The sequence below is a fragment of the Thunnus albacares genome, chromosome 6 (genome assembly GCF_914725855.1).
Source record: "Thunnus albacares chromosome 6, fThuAlb1.1, whole genome shotgun sequence".
Classification (NCBI taxonomy): Eukaryota; Metazoa; Chordata; class Actinopteri; order Scombriformes; family Scombridae; genus Thunnus; species Thunnus albacares.
The window spans coordinates 1,788,424-1,813,983 of record NC_058111.1 but is presented as its reverse complement, the minus strand read 5'-3'; the positions used below and the strand labels follow the sequence as shown (position 1 = coordinate 1,813,983).

General features: G+C 38.5%; 2 protein-coding genes across 2 annotated transcripts; one reads left to right on the top strand and one right to left on the bottom strand.

Annotated features, from left to right (window-relative positions):
- The first annotated feature begins 8,452 nt into the window (after positions 1-8,452).
- LOC122984175 (transmembrane 4 L6 family member 1-like) lies at positions 8,453-16,816 on the top strand. The gene is made up of 5 exons (XM_044354504.1): positions 8,453-8,658; positions 9,002-9,070; positions 9,594-9,748; positions 10,020-10,280; positions 16,606-16,816. Exons 1-5 carry the CDS (start codon positions 8,482-8,484, stop codon positions 16,814-16,816), a joined length of 873 nt encoding a protein of 290 aa, XP_044210439.1. The 5' UTR covers positions 8,453-8,481.
- Positions 16,817-17,335: 519 nt separating this feature from the next.
- On the bottom strand, positions 17,336-21,322 carry LOC122984174 (P2Y purinoceptor 14-like). The gene is made up of 4 exons (XM_044354503.1): positions 21,184-21,322; positions 20,082-20,341; positions 18,902-19,548; positions 17,336-17,409 (listed from the first exon to the last, which is right to left on the bottom strand). Exons 1-4 carry the CDS (start codon positions 21,313-21,315, stop codon positions 17,336-17,338), a joined length of 1,113 nt encoding a protein of 370 aa, XP_044210438.1. The 5' UTR covers positions 21,316-21,322.
- Between the last annotated feature and the right edge of the window lie 4,238 nt (positions 21,323-25,560).

The window sequence follows — 25,560 nt, the reverse complement described above, 5'->3', positions numbered from 1 at the left end:
CACAGTTAATGAAACTCAACTCAAGGTCCGCTTACTCAGCTTTTTACCACATCACATGGTCCTCATCAGCAGATTGATTTTGTCTGACGTTAATATCACAGTTTTAATGCTTCTTTATCTTAAAGGACCAGTTCACAGTGCGTTAAACCAGCAGTCAGGTTTCCATAGTAACAGTAATGTAATCATTCCTCTTGTTCATACTGGATATTAAAAGATCCTTCAAATGTGCTTTCAATGGAAGTGATGGAGTCATTTAACCCTCCTGTCGTCCTCGGGTCAAATTTGACCCGTTTTCAAATGTTTTTATATCACAAATATGGATTTCTTTCATCTAATTGCCTGAAAATCACACAGATGGTTCCATATCACACACTTTGCAAGTAAGTTATCACTACTTTCATTGAATTTTAGGTGTTTTATTAAAATTGATAGCATCTGTGGACTTTTGCATGGTCGATGGGAAGACAACAGGAGGGTCAAAAGTCTGTGTGAAGCTTCTATTCAGCTTCATCAGTCTGAGTTAGTCATATCAAGTGGATATCTGACACATTTACAGTCTTTTTAGCATCAAATTCCCTCTTTGTGTTTCCTCGGACAGTGTTTCCCTGTTGAGCTGCAGGTGGAAGTAAAGTAACAAAAAGAGGAACTTTGACTTTACTGTGACTTTATTAGGAGTGAACAACGTGTTTCGCCTGCAGCTTCTTCAGGTTCGCTCAGTACGACTGCTGAGATAAACATATCTGAGTCACATGACTCATTCTCACAGTCTTCATTTCCTCAAAGTCAACATTTTACAAAGAAAATGAAAATATACATATTACAAAAAACATGATGTGATTAATGTTGCACAAAGTTACAAGAATGACAGCATTTTATATAATTGAACTTCATTACATCCTGTAAACAACTGACTGAACAGGATGAGCAGAACGTCCCTCTACATCTCTCCCCAAGAGTCCAAACAGCCTGTAGAGAGAAATACAAGTTAATATTTACATATCTCAGATATCTCTATCTATCCTGTGTTTCATTAAGTGCATAAGGTTCAATAATATTCAATTCATAGATCCAAAATGCCTCCCTTCTGAAGAGCTGCTTAATCAAGTCACCACCTCTTGGATTGGGTCCCGTGGTTTTTCTCCTTGTATAGATATCTACTGGATTTGACTCATTTGGACGCTGAAGCTTCATATTAGCTTCAGATAAACTTTGAAATACATTTTTTTTTTGTACAGAAGGAGGACTGTGGATTTTGTCCTCCATCACTTCCATTGTAAGGTCATTATGAAGGGATCTTCTAATAGTCAGTATGAACAGGAGGAATGATTACAGCAAGAAAAAACAGCTTTAATGTTCATTTGATGACTGACTGTTGGTTTAAGACACACTTGATAAACTGTGAACTCGTCCTTTAGCTCCTGTCTAACTTGTCAGGAAAGTAAAAAAAAACAAAAAACATTGCAAACCTCAAATTTTGGAACATACAACATCAGAACAGGATATAAATGGATATTTTTTGACTTGCCGTACATTTATCACTCATAACTTTTTATAATTTTCTTTCCCTCGTGATGAAATGTGCTTCCAAACCTCAACTTGTATTCAAGATCCTCAGTAAAAGTACAGAATTAGTTGCTAAATTTCCCCAAAGTATCAAAAGTAAAAGTACTCGTGTAAAACCGACCCACTTTTTCATGTTTTATTGTTTTATACCATCAAATTAAAGAGGATTTAATGAGGCTTTTTTTTTTACACTAATCAACAATAAAGGACTAATGTCAAGGTGAAAATATAATAACATATATATAAATATATCTTCTGTTTTACATGTAAAATCTACATCTGAGATGTAAGTTTAGCTGTCAAATAAATGTAGTGGAGTGGAAAGTACAGTATTTCCTCTGAAATGTGCGGCAGTGTTGGACGTCTGAGTGAAGCTCCGCTGCTGCTGCTTCGCTCAGAGGAAGTTTCATCACCACGCTGAGGTTTCTGTGGCTTCTCTGTGGTCATGTGACTCTGGAGGAGCCTGATGTTGACGTCTGAACTTCTGCTCGTCAAACCAAACCAAACCGCCGTCACCTCGTGGATGAGAGGCGGCGCAGCGCTGCATGTGTGTGTCGTGTGTCTTGACCGCGGCTTCTGAAACAAACGTCTCCTGGAGCTTCACATGGATGTTCTGGTTTCAGACTGTGTCATGTTTTGGACTCAACCTGCTCTGCTGAAAAAGTCTTTTGCCACATTAAATGTCTCCAGTTTCATTTTCATTGTGTTCTCTGACTGCAGGAACCGTGTTGGACACTATGAATGTTTTCACCTCTTAACTGATCTGTCTGTTTGGTTCATTAAGGTCAGTCAGACGTTTGCTCAGAAGCAGACTGAGATCTTTCTTCTCAAGCGGTCGCGATCATCAAACACTAAACATACAACACCAACATCTGCTTCCCTGAAGGGTCTTTAGAGGGTTTTGTTTGCTCTGGTCTGAATCAGTGTATGAAGGTAAACTCGGTTCGATTTCTTTTCACAGATAAAAATCCAAGTGAACCAAAATGCATCACTGCAAGCCAGGTGAGAACGTTCTCGCTGCTCATTGGTCAGGTGTTTCTGGAGGCGGGAGCAAGAACGTAAACACAGGAAGGACCTCAAGTCAATGTCCGGCTAGCTGCTAGCTGTTAGCAACTGTTAAATTCCATGGATGTGTTATAAGAGCTGGATACCGGACTAAAAATGGCGCCCATTCAGTCCTATAGGAATTGCTCGCCTGGCGCATACGCCAAAAAAAGTTTCTAGCTTCCAGGTTAGAGTCCGTGTTGTGCGACCCACTGAATATGCACAGTAGCGTTTCCCCCGCTGGCCCCGCCCACAAGCTCCCGCTCGGCCCATAGACTTTACATTGCGATGATGTCACGGATTTTTAAATCGCTTTTCTCGGCTCGAGGAAAGTTTTACAAACATAAAACCTCCATGGATCAAAAGACCATAATAGAAAGAGTCATAATTGATGTTGTTTGCAGTTCAAGGTGTCCTGTCAACAGTTTTACAGGCGTCTCTTTTACAATGGTGGTCTATGTGGTCTATGGGGGAAATGCTTTTTGGGTCGCAGGGGGATTTTTCGCTGCAATACCGCTAGTGACCACTGGGAAAAATTAGCTGCAAGGCTGAGCGGCGGCGCCCGATCCAGCTCTTATTATACATCCATGGGCTAGCTTCTAGCTGTTAGCAACTGTTAAATTCACTTATCAACATCCCAGCATGCAAAGCGCTTCTGGCTACGGGAGCCGTTTCGCTCACAGTACACGCTTGGTAGTCTGTCGGATCACGTTCGTTTTGGGACTGAGACCACTCCCTCTAACTGGTCTCTGTGCGGTTGTTTTGGTCCGAGTAGGATTACTGTTCAGATCTGCACAAACGAATCTCACCAAGGAGGAAAACCTGCCAGAGTCCCGTTCGAACCCTCGTGGATATTGAACCACCAGACTGAAGGCGTTTTCATACCTGCTCTGGTTCGGAACTGTTGCAACAAAGAACGTTGGCCAGAGGAGCTTCTTCCTGTGTTTACGTTCTTGTTCCCGCCCCCAGACACAACTGACCAATGAGCAGAGAGAACGTTCTCACCTGGCTGGCAGTGACGCTTGGATTTTTCTATGTGTGAAAAGAAACTGAACCAAGTTTACCATCATACACTGATTCACACCAGAACAGACAGACTACAGCTGGGTGATACGGACAAAATCAAATATTTGACCAAATACCTCAATATTGATATTGTGATGTTATTGTAGGGACGACTATTAGTGCTTTCACAAAATATTTACTCAATGAGATTTCTGATAAATCATCAGGAACATGGATGTAATGACTCAATGGGTAAAGACCAGTCTCACTTTACTGTAATTGAGCCTTTAAAACCAGGAAAAGCCACATCACGATATCACGATATTTATATAATATCAATATGTTGCTCAGTCCTACCTTAAAGACCACTTTAAATGGAAGGTCTTGGTCCATTTTTGGGTGCAGACCAAACCACTGGACCAAGATCACTTTAAAAAGTGGATCTCCATCTGCCTCCATGAAAACCAGGTCCACCTGTTCAGGCTTTCAGTCCACTTCTGTTCCACCTTCAGCACAAATCAGTTAAAACAGACCACGAGAATCTTGAAACCAGGTCAGTTCAGATCAGAGAACACGTCATCCTGTAGGCAGAGGTCGACGCTGGATGACGGATCAAACATGAGTTTCCCATGAGTCTTTGCTGTCCTCAATACCAACACAGTGATTCACGGATGGGCTAAAATAAGACGACTGTTCTTAGAAGAACCAAAAATAGAGAAAAAGATGAAGTGAGAAAAACCTGAAACTCAGCAGCCGGAGCTGCTTCTGAAAGATCATTTACAAATGTTTCTGTCCTCTGTGATCACTGTATTTACTGCCTCAGTGACCTCTGACCTCCAAGCACAGCGAGTTTTCCAGTTGGTTTCCCATAATATGTTGTATAACACGCTGTAGTTAGTTATTGTGTTGTGCCCACATGAACGTACAGCTGCTGTGGAGAAACATTTGTTCTTACATTGTGTCTTCTGCACCTGTAAATAAAAAGAACACAGCTCAAGTTTTTTATAATCATTCATCCAGAAAAACTAATCAAAAATGACGTTTTACTGAATAGTTCAGAAAGTCGAACAAAATGACATCAGATGCAACTTTAAACCATTTAATAAGTGTGGTTCTTTTCTTGACTCATTTTTCTAGATGAGTTATATTTTTCCGATGACATGACATCACACTGTGCTGTCAACATGTTCATATGTTGCAAGATCATTATGAAAGTCCTTCTGAAAGTACTCAGATCCTTTACTACAGTAAAAGTACATAAGTATTATGAGCTTGATGTAGTTAAAGTATTGCAGTAAAAGTACATAAGTATTATGAGCTTGATGTAGTTAAAGTATTGCAGTAAAAGTACATAAGTATTATGAGCTTGATGTAGTTAAAGTATTGCAGTAAAAGTACATAAGTATTATGAGCTTGATGTAGTTAAAGTATTGCAGTAAAAGTAGTGGTTTGGTCCCTCTGACTGATATATTATTATATATGACATCATTAGATTATTAATAGTGAAGCATCAGTGTTAGAGCAGCATGTTACTGTTGTAGCTGCTGGAGGTGGAGCTAGTTTACACTACTTTATATACAGTTAGCTAGTTTAGTCCAGTGGTTCCCAACCTAGGGGTGGGGCCCCTCCAAAGGGTCAGCAGATAAATCTGAGGGGTGGTGAGATGATTAATGGGAGAGGAAAGAAGAAAAAACAAAGTTCTGATACACAAATCTGTTTTCAGTTTCATTTAATAAGTGTGGTTCTTTTCTTGACTCATTTTTCTAGATGAGTTATATTTTTCCGATGAAATGACATCACACTGTGCTGTCAACATGTTCATATGTTGCAAGATCATTATGAAAGTCCTTCTGCACAGACTGTCGCTCTGTGGTTTCATCAGCTAAATTATGAATGCATCAACTGGTTTAGTAATAAAAACACATTGATCGTGATGCAACGGCATCAAAACATTTAAATAAACTACTTCAGTTCCTCCCTGAACTCTGAATTCACTAGAAAGAGACCCAGCGCTCATGTTATGAGGTCGTCTACCAGGAACGTGATGTTATTTTGATGAATTTGCAGCAAACATTGAGTTTGAAGTTTTTAGCAGGACGACTCTGCGCTGGTTCTGTCTGTGTTGATGAACTGATGTCCTTCAAACCAATGAGGAGGCTGCGTCTGACCCTCTTCTATAATTACATCTTTCTATCTCTAATCAATGTTATGGATGTCTGAAGTGATCCTGATCCTGGATGTCAATTATTCTGATCTAAGTCTGGAAATGTTGATTATTAAACTCCAACTCAGTTCTTTTCCATGAAGGCTGAAGACTTTTCTGTTTGCCTTTTATTAAATCTAATTTGAGGTTTTTGATTCATATCTCACACTGTGCAGTAACTTTTCTCCTGTTTTATTTCTTATTTTAACTTATTTTTATCTAACATTTAACTGTTTTAAAGTCAATTTAAATGTCTTTTTATAATGTGTTTATTTTACATTCTGTCCTGATGCCTTTCATGTTTTTGCAAAACACTTTGAAATCTGTTTTCAGTTTTTGGACTTTTTCTCTAATCTTTGATTTTTGCTGAAATATTGGATCATTTGAACATTTATTGAAATGAAAGCATGTGAGAAGTTTAGAGGGAAAAATCACTATTTGGTGGAGCTGTTAACAACTCATAGACATGTGAAATGTGACCCCGACTACACACTGCTTTTTGTAAGACGTCAAAAGACAAAAAGGTTGGAAACCACTGGTTTCATCTTTAACAATGTGTTGTATTTTAAAAGCTTGTTATATTATCCATTGTGTCAAATCTTCATCTGAAAAGTAACTAAAGCTGTCAAATAAATGTAGTGGAGTAGAAAGTACAATATTTCCCTCTGAAATGTAGAAAGTAGCATCACATGGAAATACTCAAGTAAAGTACAAGTACCTCAAAACTGTTCTTAAGTACAGTACTTGAGTAAATGTACTTAGTTACTTTCAACCGCTGGGGAGCTGCAGACATGTTTAGACTGTCTGAAAACTAAAAAAAATAAAGGAAATGCACAACACACTTTGGAAATCTGCAGATGCAGCAAAATAGACTAGAGATTCTGAGAATGTTTCATGTTATTTAGTATGTCAGGATGCTTCCTGTGTCACACGGCTGTAGGAGTGTCTCCGTGTCTCTGAGGAGCAGATATAAATGTCTCAGGTTCCTCCTCAGATCAACTCCAATCTGGACGTTCGTCTGTTGTCAGCAGTCAACTCTTCAGGGTGAGTAGACGTGTTTCTATCTGCAGAGCAACATGTGACAGTGATTCGTTCACAGACACTTGACATTATTAGACTCTGCAGGAGGGATGTGAGGTTAACATCATGTTATTGGTTTTACTTCATCTTTTTCAGATTTTTTGCTATTTAGATGAGTGAATAATAATAATATTTAATCAAGTCAAAGTTTAAAATGTGTAAAATTTGGTTTTTCAGGAATAGAACTGAAATTATTAGATGATAAATTGATTAATTGATCAGAAACACAAAACTAATCTGTTTTGTTCATAGACTATTTGCCTTCATGAAGCCTTTCTCTATTTTATTACATCATTATTTGGTGTTTTGGACTGTTGGTCAGAAATAAGACACGTGAAGACATCACCATGGAGATTTATCACTATTTTCCAACATTTTATCGACTAAACAATCAGTTGATTAATTAAACAAAATAATAGATAATGAAAATAATCCTTTATTGATTGGTTCCCTGCACAGTTTAACACTTTACCAACAAACAGCAGCTCGTTTTACACACAAACACACAAACACACAAACACAACAACTCATGTATCAATCAGACACACTGAGATAAAAACACAACAACAGGCAGCACATGAGGATCTTTATTACATCACTGTTTTATTGTGTTTATGTAATTTTTAATGGTTGATAGTGTATAAATGTGTATATAGTGTAAATACAGTCAGATGTGTAGCTCTCTATAGAACGTACTACAGTGTATCTACAGGAAACGAGTCATAGAAATGCAGCAGGAAGCTTTCATCCTGTTTTTTTGATTGAATAAAGATGTATTTCAGTGTGGTTATGATCCGTATGAAAACATGTTAGTGTTTGAAGATGAACTGAAGAGTTTTAGAAGTGAGGATGTAAACATGTCAAATGTTTTGTTGCTTGTTTGTGTTTGAAAAGTATTGAAGACATGTGAAGGCTGTAGTCACTGAACGCTTTCTGTGTGAAAACTTTGCAAATGTATCACAGTTTGATCCATAACTGTTGACTGTGTGAAGAGTTTTGAACATGTGGACTCAGTATTGATCCCTGCAGGGAACCGATCAGAAACAGAAAACAAGATTATAACAATAAATACAGAATTGTTTTCTTTTGAGAATAATAATAAATGCCCTCATCTTACTTTATTCTATTCATGTTGTAAAATTTTATTTGATTAATTTTATTTGATTTCTTTGTCTTTTTAATCTATTTTTAATCTAATTTTTATTTCACTCTTTTTTATTATTATTTTAGTTTTTAAATCTATTTTTATTTGATTACATTTTCATAATTTGTATTTCTCGTGTGCATTAGTCTCAAATTGTTTTACTGTTTACATTTGTTTTGTTATTTGTCTTATTGTTGGTTTGTCATCTGTATCTCATCTGTATGAAATAACTAGACAAATAAAGATTGATTGATCGATCGATCAGTTAATGCAGCTTTAAAAAAAGGCAAAACAAGACAAAATTAAACAAATGATTAGTTTCTCTCAGAAACGTGTTTCATTTTATGGCAGATATTAAATCAGTGATTCTCTCGGATGATATTTGTTTGACCAAATATAAAATATTAATTTCCATCATCATTAACATTCTGGTCGCGTACAGATGTGCGTCTCCAGGTGTCTGCGATGTGTCGGCGTCTCTCTGGTTCCCCTGGCAACCGTCTGCATTCTCTCCAACATCCTGCTGCTGTTTCCTGAGCTGAAGATCCACTTCCTGTTGGAGGGTCATGTGACCAGAGAGGCCACCTGGGTCCCGGGCCTGTGGGGGTCCGGCCTCCTGGTGAGAGAGAAGTGTGTGTGTGTGTGTGTGTGTGTGTGTGATGTGTCATGTGCTGTGTGTGTGTGACTCAGGGCAGCTGTGTGTATTTTGGTGTTTTGTCACGTGTTTCTCCTCTGAGGTTAAATTCAGACTCAGTGTGTCATCAGGTTTAATTCCTGTTACTGCCTGAAAATATATAAAGTCTGTTTTGTTTTGGGATCCTGAGACTCGTCTGTTTAATTAAGATAATAATTCAGATTTACTAATCTAATCTAATCTAATCTAATCTAATCTAACTGCAGTGATGAAACTCTGAGTGTTCGTATCAGAGCTGACTGATGTTTGTTGTCGTGTCTGCTTTCAGGTTCTGCTCGGAGCTCGAGCGTTTGTGCGGAGCAGCAAAACACGAGGCTGCTGCGCCTTCAGGAGTGAGGTGAGCAGATGTTTGAAAAGTTCAGATTAAAAGTGCAACATTTGAATTATGTCGTTTGACTGTGTTTGGAAACTGCAAACATTCTGCCTGCTTGGGCCTGCTGTATGTCCAGATGTTGTGGCAGGTGTTACAGGTGTTATGTCAGGTGTTACAGATGTTGTTCTATTGATCCAGATGTTGCTGCAGGTTTTTCTGGTGTTACAGATGTATGTTCTCTGTATCCAGATGTTGTGTCAGGTGTTACAGATGTTATTTCAGGTGTTACAGATGTTGTTCTGTTGATCCAGATGTTGCTGCAGGTTTTTCTGGTGTTACAGATGTATGTTCTCTGTATCCAGATGTTGTGTCAGGTGTTACAGATGTTATTTCAGGTGTTACAGATGTTATTTCAGGTGTTACAGGTGTTGTGTCAGGTGTTACAGATGTTGTGTCAGGTGTTTCAGGTGTTACAGATGTTGTTCTGTTGATCCAGATGTTGCTGCAGGTTTTTCCGGTGTTACAGATGTATGTTCTCTGTATCCAGATGTTGTGTCAGGTGACGTACTCCTGCGTGTGTCTGCTGGCTGCTGGGATGTGCTGTCTGGTCAGTGCCACCGGTCTCGTGCAGGGTCCTCTCTGTCTGTACAACACCAGCTCTGGTTCCACCTGGGGGGTCCCGCTCAAACCCACCGCTGACCAGTGAGACAAACACACACACACACACACACACACGCACACACGCACACACACACACGTTTGCTATCCCTGTTAGACTCCATTCATTTTGTACAGCCTGACGTTTTGCACATTAGGAACAAGCTTTGGTCCCCATGAGGACTACTGGTCCCAGTAAGGTCACTGTTTATACCAGAGATGGCCCCAATAAGGATAGAAAAACACACACACACACATACACACACACACACATTCCTGCTGTTCGACACTCTGATGGCTCGTCTCTGTCTCTCAGGGATGCAGGGTATCTGTATAACAGCAGTCTGTGGTCGGGAGTGTGTCTGGAGCCCAGAGGTGTGGTTCAGTGGAATGTAGTTCTGTTCAGCGTGCTGGGGGGCGCCAGCGGGCTGCAGGTCGTCCTCTGTGGAGCGAACATCCTCAACTCACTGCTGGGACTGATCCTGGGTCAGGGATTCTGCAACAACAAGGTACGTCTCAATGAGGACAGAGCTCAGAACATGTCCTGTCCTCACCTCCTCAAAGGTCTGTTTCAGGGGTAAGATGAGAGGTTCAGGGTCGGTCAGGGAATCTCCTGTTTCAATAAGCATCCTCAGGGTGTGTGTTCTGGTTTTGATCATGTTGTGGGGACAGAAACCAGTTTGATGCCATAAAAAATACTTAACTAATAAATACAACATGATTTAGCAAAATACTAAGAAAATAAATGACAATAACAAATGGTCAGAAATACACTCAGCGAGCACTTTATTAGGAACACTTGTGCAATCTAATGCAACAGATCTGCCATCAACTCTACTGTTATGAAACTTATACATCCTCAGTTTTTGTTGACATTGTCAGAGAGATAATAAGGTGTTCCTAATATTTTGTCCACCCCATTAACATACATGAGAAAGTAGAATTCATGAATTAAATGTGATGACAATTTATTTTTTTTTAAATTTCAAAAGATAGCGAGTTATTGATAATGTGCTCTTTAGCTTTCCATTATAATATCTGAGGGAATAACATCTAAACATTTTATTTATAGTATATAAACACATTATATACAGTATAATAAATAATAAGCTGTGGTGGAAAATAAAAAAAGTACATTTACTCTACGACTTGTACTTTACTTGAGTATTTCCATGTGATGCTACTTTCTACATTTCAGAGGGAAATATTGTACTTTCTACTCCACTACATTTATTTGACAGCTTTAGTTACTTTTCAGATGAAGATTTGACACAATGGATAATATAACAAGCTTTTAAAATACAACACATTGTTAAAGATGAAACCAGTGGTTTCCAACCTTTTTGTCTTTTGACGTCTTACAAAAAGCAGAGAGTTAAATGTTAGATAAAAATAAGTTAAAATAAGAAATAAAACAGGAGAAAAGTTACTGCACAGTGTGAGATATGAATCAAAAACCTCAAATTAGATTTAATAAAAGGCAAACAGAAAAGTCTTCAGCCTTCATGGAAAAGAACTGAGTTGGAGTTTAATAATCAACATTTCCAGACTTAGATGAGAATAATTGACATCCAGGATCAGGATCACTTCAGACATCCATAACATTGATTAGAGATAGAAAGATGTAATTATAGAAGAGGGTCAGACGCAGCCTCCTCATTGGTTTGAAGGACATCAGTTCATCAACACAGACAGAACCAGCGCAGAGTCGTCCTGCTAAAAACTTCAACTCAACGTTTGCTGCAAATTCATCAAAATAACGTCACGTTCCTGGTAGACGACCTCATAACATGAGCGCTGGGTCTCTTTCTAGTGAACTCAGAGTTCAGGGAGGAACTGAAGTAGTTTATTTAAATGTTTTGATGCCGTTGCATCACGATCAATGTGTTTTTATTACTAAACCAGTTGATGCATTCATAATTTAGCCAATGAAACCACAGAGCGACAGTCTGTACAGAAGGACTTTCATAATGATCTTGCAACATATGAACATGTTGACAGCACAGTGTGATGTCATGTCATCGGAAAAATATAACTCATCTAGAAAAATGAGTCAAGAAAAGAACCACACTTATTAAATGAAACTGAAAACAGATTTGTGTATCAGAACTTTGTTTTTTCTTCTTTCCTCTCCCATTAATCATCTCACCACCCCTCAGATTTATCTGCTGACCCTTTGGAGGGGCCCCACCCCTAGGTTGGGAACCACTGGACTAAACTAGCTAACTGTATATAAAGTAGTGTAAACTAGCTCCACCTCCAGCAGCTACAACAGTAACATGCTGCTCTAACACTGATGCTTCACTATTAATAATCTAATGATGTCATATATAATAATATATCAGTCAGAGGGACCAAACCACTACTTTTACTGCAATACTTTAACTACATCAAGCTCATAATACTTATGTACTTTTACTGCAATACTTTAACTACATCAAGCTCATAATACTTATGTACTTTTACTGCAATACTTTAACTACATCAAGCTCATAATACTTATGTACTTTTACTGCAATACTTTAACTACATCAAGCTCATAATACTTATGTACTTTTACTGCAATACTTTAACTACATCAAGCTCATAATACTTATGTACTTTTACTGCAATACTTTAACTACATCAAGCTCATAATACTTATGTACTTTTACTGCAATACTTTAACTACATCAAGCTCATAATACTTATGTACTTTTACTGCAATACTTTAACTACATCAAGCTCATAATACTTATGTACTTTTACTGCAATACTTTAACTACATCAAGCTCATAATACTTATGTACTTTTACTGCAATACTTTAACTACATCAAGCTCATAATACTTATGTACTTTTACTGCAATACTTTAACTACATCAAGCTCATAATACTTATGTACTTTTACTGCAATACTTTAACTACATCAAGCTCATAATACTTATGTACTTTTACTGCAATACTTTAACTACATCAAGCTCATAATACTTATGTACTTTTACTGCAATACTTTAACTACATCAAGCTCATAATACTTATGTACTTTTACTGCAATACTTTAACTACATCAAGCTCATAATACTTATGTACTTTTACTGCAATACTTTAACTACATCAAGCTTATAATACTTATGTACTTTTACTGTAGTAAAGGATCTGAGTACTTCTTCTATTACTGATTATAAAACTAGTATTATGATGAGTTCAGGCTGATATTCTGCCCAAAACTAACATATCATATCGTGCGTGTGTGTGTGTGTGTGTGTGTGTGTGTGTGTGTGTGTGTGTGTGTGTGTGTGTGTGTTTTACAGGTCAGTCCAGTTTCAGCTTGAAACCGGTCGTCATGGATCCTGGAGGAAGAAGAAGAAACTCTTCATCACACAATACAAATCTTTTATTTTCAGGTCAAACAGAACAGAACAAAGCTGAAAAATAAAAACATGTTCAACATGTTTTAGTCATAAAGCACTGACGCACTTTAGTTCAAAATAACTTTCAGATAATAAACTTAAACTAAACTTTGTGGCTGCAGGAAGAAACTTGTTTAATTATTAATTATGTTTTTATTTATTAAAATAACAGCTGTTAAAAAAACACAATTAAAACAAACAATAAGAACATAATAACATATAATAACATAATAACAATAAGTATTAAAGTGTGGGGGCTCATTTGTACAGCTTAATAGTCCATTTATGAATTGATTAAACTATCAATCAATCGAGTAATGAATCAATAATAAAATGTGGAATTTGATCAATAAATTAAATAAACAATCCACAGTTTAACAATATACTCAATGGACTGTTAAAAGATTGATTGTTAATTAATTTTTTAATTTAAAGTTTTATTATCATTTATATTTATTGATTGATTATTCTTTATATATATTGATTATTCTTTTAAATATGTATTGAATTTTAATTTATTTTTAGATCAGATTCATTTTTCTGTTGTTTTATTCATTCATTTAGAAATCTAATAATTGAATCTGTAATTTATTATTGATTTTAAAAAAAATCTATCTATTAAATTGTGAAATATTATTCAATAACTTTATTTAAATGTATTGATTAAGGAGCACAAATGAGCCCATAGGATGAGTCTCTTAACTTTTTTGATAAAGTTGTTGATGAGTTGGTACTGATGATAATAAAAGTGATCATGTGATGCAGGACAATCAGAATTATTGATCAGGCCCCGACTCTGCAGCCTTAAATGATTTTTTCACTGATGTGACGACGAATCTTCTCATTTATTCAGTCGACATCTCTGTGATAATAAATCCTGACAACAACAACGACAACACTGAAAACAGAAAACCTGCCAGAACTTCACATTTTATTTGCACATTTTATTTATTCATGTATTTGTTTAATAATAGTTTTTATAAATTAAAAGACAGTTGCACCCTGAGCTCATATTTGATGATGAATCTTCTCTTTAATCTTATTTTGGAAAAAAAGGTCCTTAAGCTACTTTTCTTGTATTTTCTGACGATACTAAAGTAAATACCTGAAACACTGTGTGCAGGTGTATCGAGGAGACCTGCCGCTGTTTTAAAGGCAAAGCTGCTCACAGCAAATATTGATTTACTTTAGATTTCTGCTGTTTATTGAACTTTGTATGACTTTCATTGATGAATAAAAACTATTCATGGCATCATTAAAGAATCCTCACTTTATTTATAGTACTGAAAACTTTTTCACAGTTCTGTATGTGAAGAATCTTCTTTTCAATTCTTTATTATTATTATTATTATTATTATTATTATCATCATAAAGTTGAACTAGTTTTGACAGCAATCAGAATTATTATCAGTGTTTTATTAGCTGCAGCTACAGTCACTGATTGGAGGATTGACAAACATAACAACATGATTACAATAATCATATAATACTATAAACATATATAATATATAGTATATAATAATATATACAGTATATAATATAGATAATAATATATGATCATAATGTGACATACACAGTTTATGTAGCCTAAATGTAAATTTTTAAATGTGTAGGCGTACTGATATGAAGATATTACACAGACACATAATAGGCCTAATAAGGTGGATTTGTATGTTATGATATTCTACTCCTGGTCTTTATAATCCTTAAAGGGTTAATGGTCTTCATCTCTTCACGGTCTCCCCTAACGAGTGACAGGATACGTCCTAATTCCCTTCACTGCATCCATGTTTCCCTCATGAATCTTAGTCTCTCCCGTTGAAGACGTGAGCAGAGAGGAAACGAGGAAACAGGACGACGACGCAGCTGATCAGCTGTCAGTCGGTTCTAACAGCTTTGTATCTGCACATATAGGCACTATCTAAATATTCATAAAGGTGCACGGTCACCACTGCCAGCACAGCAGCGTTTCCTCAAACTGTGACAAACATCTGCACATTCATAAAAACCTGCATTCTGTTGAGCCGCAGCGTATAATTGGACATGAACCATTCCTGCTGGCAGAATATATAGAAATATTTTATTTGTTTGCATCTGTATTTATTGATATTCTGAATGTAAATTCATTATTTAATAACCTTGGTTATGATTTTGATGTCTTATAAACTGTACAAGGTATTTATTAGCCCAAATGTTTTAGGGGAAAGTGAAAATTAAGTGAATATATCACATATCAAACTATAAATTGTACCCAACACACAGTGAGTTTCAGTTTCACATGTGGCTGAATGGAAATGATGATAAATAATTAAAATGTGTTTCTCGCTGAAAGACAACAGAGGATCCTGGAATGATCAAATAAGGGAATTGATATATCATAGAAAGGATCGGTGTCCACATCATATCAGGAAGTCCACAGGGCTCAGACCTGGACTGTCTACACAATGACCCTTAGCTTCTCATTATGCCCCTCTGATGCTCCAACAAGGCCTCCAAATTAAACTGCTTACAGCACCAGTTAAAAGTTTTGACACACCAACTCATTCAAGGGTTCTTTACTTTTACTGTTTTCTACATTGTAGAACAAAACTGAGGACATCAAAGCTATTAAATAACATGTATGAAATCATGATAAAAAAATATATATAAACAATACAATACGTTTCATATTTAAGATTCCTCACAGTAACCATTGTTTGTTTTCATGACAGCTTTGCACACTCTTGGCAATATCTTAACCAGCCTCATGAGGCTGCGACAGCTAAAGTAACAATGTCATTTGCAGATTTCATTATAAATTTGTGACCCTGTTCCATAAAAAAGTAACCTGTCTATAAACCCGTCTTATATTCAAAAACTGGATGTGTAGTGGAAGGCTGTTCCACAACATTGAACCAGTGTAAAAAAAAAGGAACTTCTGGCTGCATTATTCACTCTTGACACTTACCATGAACACAAGCAGAACAGGAAGAATCATAATGACACTATATCAATGATGACATGAGATGTTTCTTAACAGAAAAGTCGAAAAGCCTTGCTCTGCAAAACAGGAACTTGAGGTTGCAGGCACATTTAGATAATAATCTTGGTTTTCCTTTCCTGGCCGGTCCTCATGAGAGAGTTTCATCACAGCATTTGACCGTTTTTGCAACGGCACTTTAAGAAACTTTCAGTTGTTGAAATGTTCTGGATTGAATGACCTTCATGTCTTAAAGTAATGATGGACTATTGTTTCTCTTGCCATAATATGGATTACTACAGTAGTGTATTATGGGGCTGTTTGCTGTATACCAGCACTACCTCAGCACAACACAACTGATGGTCTCAAATGCATGAAGAAGGGAAGAAATCCCACCACTTAACTTCTGACGAGGCACACCTGTTAACTGAAAACCATCCAGGTGACGACCTAATGAAGCTGATTGTGCTATTGCCAAAAGTGTGCAAAGCTGTCATCGACCAAGGGCTGCCGTCTGTTTAACTCTGTCTGTGATTTTCTGCTGCTATGCAGTACACTCAGCAGGCCGGAGGCCATCAGACTGTCTAGCATGCTCCTCGCTGCAGATGAGTTTGTCCAGCTCCTTGCTGAGTTCTCAGACCTCACGCAGCCCACCTTCTTGTCCTCCTCGCCAAACACAGGGTGGAACACCACATCCATCACTGGTCCACCTGTCCACGCTCATTGCGCCAAGGCTTGGCCACAGATGGCACCCATGCAGTGATTACTGCCAGCTCAATTATGCAATGACTCTTGACCGATGGTTTGATGGCTCGATGGCTCGATGGTTCATGGCATTTGTGGACCACAAACCACTGTCGTTCACTATGGCTAAGGTAGCCAAGCCATGGTCTGCCTGTCAACAATGCCAGCTCTCCTTCATCTTGGAGTTCACCACAGACATACAACATGTTGCTGGCAAAAACAACCAGGTGGCCGATTGTCTCTCCCAGTCCATCGCTGAACTTGTCCACTTGGGGCTTGACTATGCCCTTATGGTGGCAGATCGAGCTTCGGACCCAGATGTCCAGGCATTCAAGATGGCTGTCATGGGAGGATAGTACTTTTGAAAGTATTTTTGACTACACTGGCACCATGATGTTTCCGCAGCTTGTCGTGGAGGTTGGCACAGGCTCAAAAAGGATGTGCAGAACTGGCTGGAGCACATGTCAGTGGACTGCCTTAAGCTGGCCCACCTGGATCTGAACCAGCCTGTTGAAATGGCCAAACCCCTACCTTTCCCTCACATGGCTGCAAGGCCCTTAAACCTCCTCCTGCAGAGGCTCCGACCTCCGCTCTGGTGATTCAGAGCCGTGCCTGTCAGGTGAAGGACATAATTCACAGAGACTTGTTTTTATGTGTGTTCAGCATGAAATGTTATAGGTTATGGGACTCCTGGTATGGTGACGTTCTCACACTGTGCACAGTTAATCTTGACTTGCTCTCTTTAAGAGGTGGAAGTGTAACAATGTTAAAGGCAGCGCCATTTTGTGTGTGGCACAATTTTTTGGTATGTTGGTTTGAGTGTGTGAATAAAAGGCCACGAAGGTGTGCAGCCAAAAGATAAACTTATTGGTTTTGTTAATCTCACCGCTTCTACAATATTTTATATTTTGGTTTATTAAAACCTTTTTGTTTACTACATTATTTCATATGTTCTACAATGTATAAAATAAACACAGCACAAAAAGTAAGGAAATTTGTGTTTGGTAGATTATTTCTTTGTTGTAACAATGCTTCTTGGCAATAAATCTTATACTGTTGGAAAGCCTGTTTATTTCCCTTTTAAATGGTGCCACATTTGTAAGGAACATGCATTATGGGATGAGCAGCAGAGCTGAGTATGTGGGTTGTGCCCATGAAAAATTTGCCAAATCTTTTCAGCCAATGCCAAACAACTTATTTTGCTGCTGCTCTTGACTCTTGTTTTTAGCTTCTGGTACCCCCAGGTGCTGCCAATCAGGTGCCTGATTGGCAGCAAAAGGGCTGAGGACTGACCAGCATCTCTAGCTGAGCGTAGTGATTCCATAATCGCCAGGAGTGCAGTCTCAGTAGAGCGACCCCGCTTAAAGCCGGACTGATTCAGGTCATACAGGTTGTTCTCAGAAAGGAATTCAGAGACTTGGCTAAAGACTGTGTGCTCAAGTATTTTTGATAGGAAGGTTAGGAGTGAAACAGGTCTGTAGTTTTCAATCTGGGTTGGGTTGAGCGTAGGCATTTTTAGCAGCAGGGTGACACGGGCTTGCTTAAATTCAGTGGGAGAAAACACCCGTTGTAAGTGAGGAGTTGATGATGTGTGTGACCGTGGGGTTAAGTGCGGGGGAAATGTTCTGTAGCAGGTTGGATGGTATTGGGTCCAGTGGACAGGTAGTGGGACGAGAGTCTAGAAGAATTTTGGAAACTTCCTCCTTGGTCATAGGGGAGAATGAGGACAGTGTGGCCCTGTTAGTTGGCAGCTGTAAACTGAGTTGGTTAGGCTCAGAGAACTGGTTACTGATGGTAGAGGCCTTATCAGTTAAAAAATAAGCAATCATGTCTGCAGTGAGTAGAGTGGAGGGTGGAGGAGGAGGCAGATTGAGGAGTCTTCTTTTTTTTTCTTAAACATGTCACCCAGTGCAGCCGTGTGGCTCATTGAGGTGTTTCTAATAGTTTTTGGACAACAACAACGGTCGACAGCACAGAGGAATAAGATACTTGTTAGTAGAACAGTTCATTGTTGGTTTGTATCCAAACATGAGATTTGTTGACAATAAGAAAAATATAGAAAATCACCAGAATGATCTTCTAAGTTACAGCCCATAAGTCTGACTTGTCAATGTGCTGGGCAATGCCTCATTGTTTGTGGCTTTCGGCTGCCCTTCACTGTGCCTCCTTGCCTTCTTGCTATGTGGACGTCTCAGCTGGGCCCGGAACGCCTTACTGAAGATGAAATAGATGAACGGATCCAGGCAGATGTTGACAACTGACAACAGCATGGTAAGCTCCTTCAGGTAGTACAACACCTGGCTCAAAGAGCACATCCTCTTTAGGAATATGTAGGGAAGGCTAACCAGGTGGTACGGCACGAAACAAATGCAGAATACGCTGACCAGCACCAACATTTTCCTGCGTGATTTCTTGAGCCTCTTGCAGCTGGTGGATGACAGCTGCCTCTGCTGTGCCAGCAACACACTGCGGGAGGCGCTGTAGTAGAAGAAGACCAGGGAGACGAGGACAAACAGGAAGGTCACGGTGGAGCAGGTGTGGATGATTTTGTCAAACACTATGACCTTGGCGCTTTGCAAGGGGTCACAGATGTCAGGGACAATGGTCAATTCCGGTTGGGTGAGGAGAAACAGAGTGATGTAGGAGGTTGTAATGGCCAGGAGGAAAACCCAGGTTACCGTGGAGATGATGCGGGCAACCTGCACTGTCTGCAGGACGTGAGTTCTTAAAGGATGGATGATCTTCAGATACCTGGAGAGAAGAGAGGCAGGCAGGTGTCAGCAGATTATTGATCACTGAATAATAGTAATACAAATTGTCAAACCACAGATTTCATGAGGAATGAAGATTCCAATATTAGTTCTAGAGGAGAGGACCAGGTCTTTACTCCTGCAATGATACGAGGACATGGAGAAAGCTCATGACCATTTCAGCTTGCAGGAGTTCCAATGTGCTTGTATTCTGTGTCTGTGCATATGGGAAGATAAACTCATTTGAATTTATATACTTCAAAATGTAACTTGTTTCAAATTAAGAATATGAGTGAAAGGGCTGCATTCATAGTTTAGGTTAAGTTAACAAATACAAATAGCTTTTCTTCTTCTAGTTTTTCATTTGACTGTAAGAATTTACAGCTGTAGTTGCTGCTGTTGCTCTGTAGAGTCAGTATAAAGATAATATGCAGGCATATAAAAACAGACAATAAAGCAATAAAACATTTACTTAAAGTGTTAACTGTGCTGATAAACTGCATGGTGTGTTGGAGTCTAGGGTGGGGGATCTACCTGTTAGCAGCGATGTAGCCCATGAACAGGATGCTGGCGTAGATGTTGAGGTAAAAGGTGGAGGCTCCAAAGATGCAGTAGACCAGGCGGAAGGTGGCGGAGTTGCTGGTGTAGTTTGCTATATTCAAGGGGAGGCAGAGGCAGAGCACGAAGTCAGAGGCTGCCAGGTTCTTCAGGTAGACCACCATGATGCTGGATACCTGCTGCTGAGCTGAGCAGAAGTAAACCTTCACGAGGAAGCTGTTGAGGACCAAACCCACCTGGAGAGGAAACAGGATGAACTCAGGACAGGTTTTTAAGAGATTAACATGTGAAATGCAGTGGTGTAGGCAGAAATTGTATGGGCAAATACAAAAGTGGGTGGGTCATCTTTTCCCAGCAAAATTGACTTATGAAAAGTTAGACAAACGAACGACAAACGAGTTTACTTTGCAACATTCTGAATCACAAAGGCAATAACAGCAAAACACTGTCTATCCAACACACTCAACCAACAGAACATCAGTCTATAAAGGCTGAACACAACAGTACAGACAAAAGGTGTCTTTTATAGCCTGTCCAGTCCATCAGCTCTACAGCGCACGGCACTGTTAGTTAACTATTTTATTGCACAAAGTGACAACTAAACATAAACCCTGACAGCAGAGCTGTTAAAGGTTCTCAATGTAGAATTGTGAAGCAATTTACACGTATTAATCGTTTGTTATTGCCAGTGAGTGAACAGGTAGTAACATACAAAATGAGACCTTCCCAGACTTTCTTGGTTGTCTGTAACAGTCTGTGGACTGATTCTATGTGAAGGACCTGGGCCGGATTTTCTGCGAAAAACCAAATGAAGTGACGTTTTTGCGTGCTCCTGAGTGCCTTGCCTCTCTCCTGCTAACGCCAACAAACGACACAAAATGACACAACAACACACCAAGAACGGTGCTATCTGACTAGAAACACCCTGCGGATATTAGCTCTCCAGCTAATGAGGTAACTAACACATTTCACAACAAAACACTCCTGCAATGACAAGTCGCCCACTCCTGAGTGCGCACAGCTAAAACAACATTACTTCCTCAACAGAGGGGCAGAAAACTGAATATTTGACACTCACCAGAAACACCAGAGTGTAAACCGGCATGAGGAAGAGGTGGACTGATGTGTCGACTGGATCACAATGAGTCATATTATCATCGTAGGTCTGGTTGGTGACTGAGGTCACTCCCATTCCTACCAGGTCATCCATGTTTGTGGAGGTTCTAAGAAGGGTGAACACAAATCTATCATCTTTATAGTGTTAAATATAGTTTAAAACATTAACTATGTATCCTACTGAACCATCAGCTGAGTGTATCATTACACATGTAAGACAGGAAGAAGCCTTTTAGATTCAATTTAAAGCAAGTCCAGGTGACCTTTTTCAAATCTGTATTAACCCTTACATAATGTTTAGGATAAATTTGACCCATTTTGACATTTCAAAGCAGTAAAAACACCCTAACTGACATTCTTTAAAGTTGCAATATATGACATTCAGCCACTAGATGTCGCACTATAGCACCAACATCTCAGACCAAAACAAACGTTTGTCATTTACTCAATAAAGTTGGGAAAAAAAGAAAGAAAGCCAACAACTTACAAAACTCAAACTGTCAAACTAGGCAGTGCTGAGCAAATATGGATCCAGATTCTGTTAGTGCATTGCCTGTTTCTTGCCTTAAGTGCTTTCAGAAACATGTTTTAGTGGACAGTTTAGCTATAATATAAAAAAGTTTGTGACGCGGACGCCATCTTGAAAAATGAACATGCACGCTCACATGCACTAGCATGCATGTGCAGCCGGTGACAACCAAAACAAAGAACAGAGAAGCTTATAACAAAACACCCGGAGGGAGTATGATTTCATTCTCAGCTCAGGTCGCCATTACTCAGCTATATCTTTACATAGCAAATAGTTGTTTGCTGACATCTAGTGAGGCTCAATGTCATTTGTTGCACCTTTAAGCCTGAAACTGTATGACGTTTCTTAAAGTGGCCCAAAATATACAAAAATGGAAATATTTCAATTTTTTTTTTTGTGCAGCTAGTATAAATATTTGTCAAATCTGACCCTGTATTTATTTAATGGGATTTTAAAGTCACCAGAGGGGGTCAAATCAAGGTAAAGGGTGGTTATATGGAATTTTAAAACAGTGAAACTATAAATTGGCCTCTCTGTGCATTTCTAACATTGGGACAGTGAGGACAGAGCTCAAGGGGGAGCATGACACTGTCACAACGAATGCCCATCATGTTGCTACATCATTTGTCAGGGTTCCCACCCAGGTGGGCATCTGCAAACAAGCCTAAACAAAGTCACTAATCAAACTCATCAATTCCCATGCAATCAACAATGTGGTTGCCCAACATAGTCCTCCCTGTAGTGTAGGGCAGCTTTCACAGGACTATAAAAAATACCTGAGCTGCTGTTTCACTGATTTGGTGGATCTGTTGTTCTAAGATGAAAAAGGAGGCAGTGAGTTTAAGAGAACAGACACAACCTTCCCCACACGCCAGCCACAGCAGCACAGTAGTTTGAATCTTACCCTGATCAGTCTGCAGTGCCACAGTCAGTTTCCACAAGGTGACAAAAGAGAGGGAGATGCAACTTCTGCACAACAAAAAAGAACTGTAAATGTTTTGGGGATGTGGTTTACTATGTAATGAATATCATGTCATATTTCAAAACTGAAAAAAAAGCTTTGAAAGGTTAAAACTCAGTGTTTGAAATCTAATAAAAAAGGTTTTCCAAGATTCGAACTAAGTTTTGAAGGCTTGCATAATGTTTTGATAGGTTGAAAAGAAAATTTAAATCTCTGCAAAAATTATTTTGCATTTGAGTTTTCCTTCTTCACAAATGCAGCACTCTTTTTACAGGTTTTAAACCTTGTAAATGGTGATCTGAAAACTGGTTCACATGTGTTAGGAAATACGTTTTGAAACGTTGAAACTTGAATTTCGAAAGGGCGAATCTTTATCTTGAAACTTTTGCATATGTACCTTTGCACTTGTATTGCAGACTGTTGAGTTGAGTTTACAACATCCACTTTTCAGAGATCTGCACACACAGTTGCGAGCTTGAGAGTCATGTGACGTCTCGCAGCTCTGGTCTGAAACTCTGAAACAGACAGCCTGAAAAATAAAGTCGGGATCATGGAGGCAGGGGCATTTGTTCTTAGCCTATTGTTTATTCTCTGCTGAAGTCCAGTCACATGTGATATTTACCGGGTTAGGTGGGGTTGACTGATGTGTACAGGATATGCAAAAAGGATTTACGGTTTTCTGTGCTGACTGGCAGGCATGGGCGTTGAATGAAATCTGCAATAGATAAGAGAAATTAGCTAGTTAAATACATTCACTGGTTAGTTTATCTTTTGTTCTCCTGTTTTGGATAACATGAGATCATAATATAGTGTGATTATGAATTTACTATGTAAACATATAGTGTCAAACCTTGTCACTGTCTCTGCTCTCTGAAACATTAATGAAATAATCACCATTTATTAATGACTGAAAAGATATATATGGCTGCAAAATACATTTGTGGTTCAAAATTTGGTAGGATTAATTATAAGGGTATATTTGAGCCGGGTGAAAAATGACCCACTAAATCAGCAGTCAGGTGTCCATATGAACAGTGAAAGAGGTTTTCCTCGCTGTAATCATTCCTCCTGTTCATACTGGATATTAAAAGATCCTTCAAATGTGCTTTCAATGGAAGTGATGGAGGCCAAAATCCACAGTGTGTCCACACAGTCATTTAAAAGTCTGTGTGAAGCTTCTATTCAGCTTCATCAGTCTGAGTTAGTCATATCAAGTGGATATCTGACACATTTACAGTCTTTTTAGCATCAAATTCCCTCTTTGTGTTTCCTCGGACAGTGTTTCCCTGTTGAGCTGCAGGTGGAAGTATAGTAACAAAAAGAGGGACTTTGGCACTAAAAAGACTGTAACGTTGAAAGATATCTACTTGATTTGACAAATTTGGACGCTGAAGCTTCATATTAGCTTCAGATAAACTTTGAAATACATTTTTGCACAGAAGGAGGACTGTGGATTTTGTCCCCCATCACTTCCATTGTAAGGTCATTATGAAGGGATCTTCTAATGGTCAGTATGAACAGGAGGAATGATTACAGCAAGAAAAACAGCTTTCAATGTTCATTTGGGCTCCTGACTGTTGTTTTAAGACACACTTGAAAAACTGTGCACTTTTCCTTACAGTAACTTAGCACTTCTAGATATAACAGAATAACATGGATGATTATGTTTGACATAAACAGCCACTGAGATTATTAGCCTTTAACAGAGTGGCTTTGTTAGCCAGGCTAGTATGGTGTCTGTTGTTTGGTCCTCTACTTTGGTACAGATGTAAATATATCAACAACTATTGGATGGATTGCCATAAGATGTGGTACCTATATGACTAATAAGATATATTTTCTTATTTAAAAACATAGAAACATAGAGCAACACTTGTAAGGCCAATAGCTTAGACTTTACTTGGTGAATTGATCTATTAAAAGTGGTACGTCTGGGGGACCTAATGAATCATGTAACTATAGACCCATTTCAATTATACCACTGATTTCAAAAGTTCTTGAAAAATTAGTTGCTGAACAATTAATGAATTACTTGGAGAGAAATCAACTTTTAAACCTAAAACAATTTGGTATTTTAAAGGATTCAACAGAGATGGCTGTATGTTATCTTATAGAAACCATCAAAAGTAGTTTGGATGAAGGTAGTAGTGGGAGCAGTATTCTTAGATTTAAAAAGCCTTTGACTAAGTGTGAACCATGAAATACTTCTAAATAGATTATCACACCTTTCATTCTAAACAAGCTGTAAACTGGTTCAGATCAGCAGTGTGTTAAAATTAACTATGAAAACATCACTTCAAAATTGTAAATTGGCATGGACATGGACTGTAGTTAACTACAAGTATGTCTTCTGTGTCCAGTGTCAAGAGGTGTTTAAAACAGTTTTTATCTTAAATTGTCTTGGAAAATATATTAGGTTTTATATTTTAAAAAAAGACTCAAATTTGAACATAAAAACAGTAGAAGCACAAAGAACTGAAAGTGAGATATTTGCAGGACTCACCTGTCTGTCTGTCAGTGGAGATCTCCGATACAAACTGTTTGCTTTAATGCCTCCTTCTGTGCAGCGTTCACAGGACAGGAAGAACTGAATCTGTGGTTACTGCATGATGGCTCAGAAAACACACACACTGCTGTTCAGATGCTATCTCATTTCCTGGTTTTTTGTTTATCACTTTGTTAGAGGACCAAAAAACAAATAAAGAGTGTACTGGGGTTTTACTAGGGCTGTTGCTGTGTCACTTAGCATCAGATTAGCTCAGCTGTGGTCAGCGGTGGAGTGGGAATAAAAATCAGCCAGACTTTAGACTCAGACTGGCCCGCCAAAGTCCACCTGCAGGCACATACCA

Coding starts and splice junctions, on each gene's coding strand:
- LOC122984175 (XM_044354504.1), top strand. CDS start 8,482: ATGTGCGTCTCCAGGTGTCTGCGATGTGTCGGCGTCTCTCTGGTTCCC. Junction 8,659..9,001: donor TGTGGGGGTCCGGCCTCCTG/GTGAGAGAGAAG, acceptor GTCTGCTTTCAG/GTTCTGCTCGGAGCTCGAGC. Junction 10,281..16,605: donor CTCAAAGGTCTGTTTCAGGG/GTAAGATGAGAG, acceptor GCTGCTATGCAG/TACACTCAGCAGGCCGGAGG.
- LOC122984174 (XM_044354503.1), bottom strand. CDS start 21,315: ATGGATGACCTGGTAGGAATGGGAGTGACCTCAGTCACCAACCAGACC. Junction 19,549..20,081: donor GGCTACATCGCTGCTAACAG/GTAGATCCCCCA, acceptor TCTTCTCTCCAG/GTATCTGAAGATCATCCATC. Junction 17,410..18,901: donor ATTGCCCAGCACATTGACAA/GTCAGACTTATG, acceptor TTCACCTGACAG/GCACGGCTCTGAATCACCAG.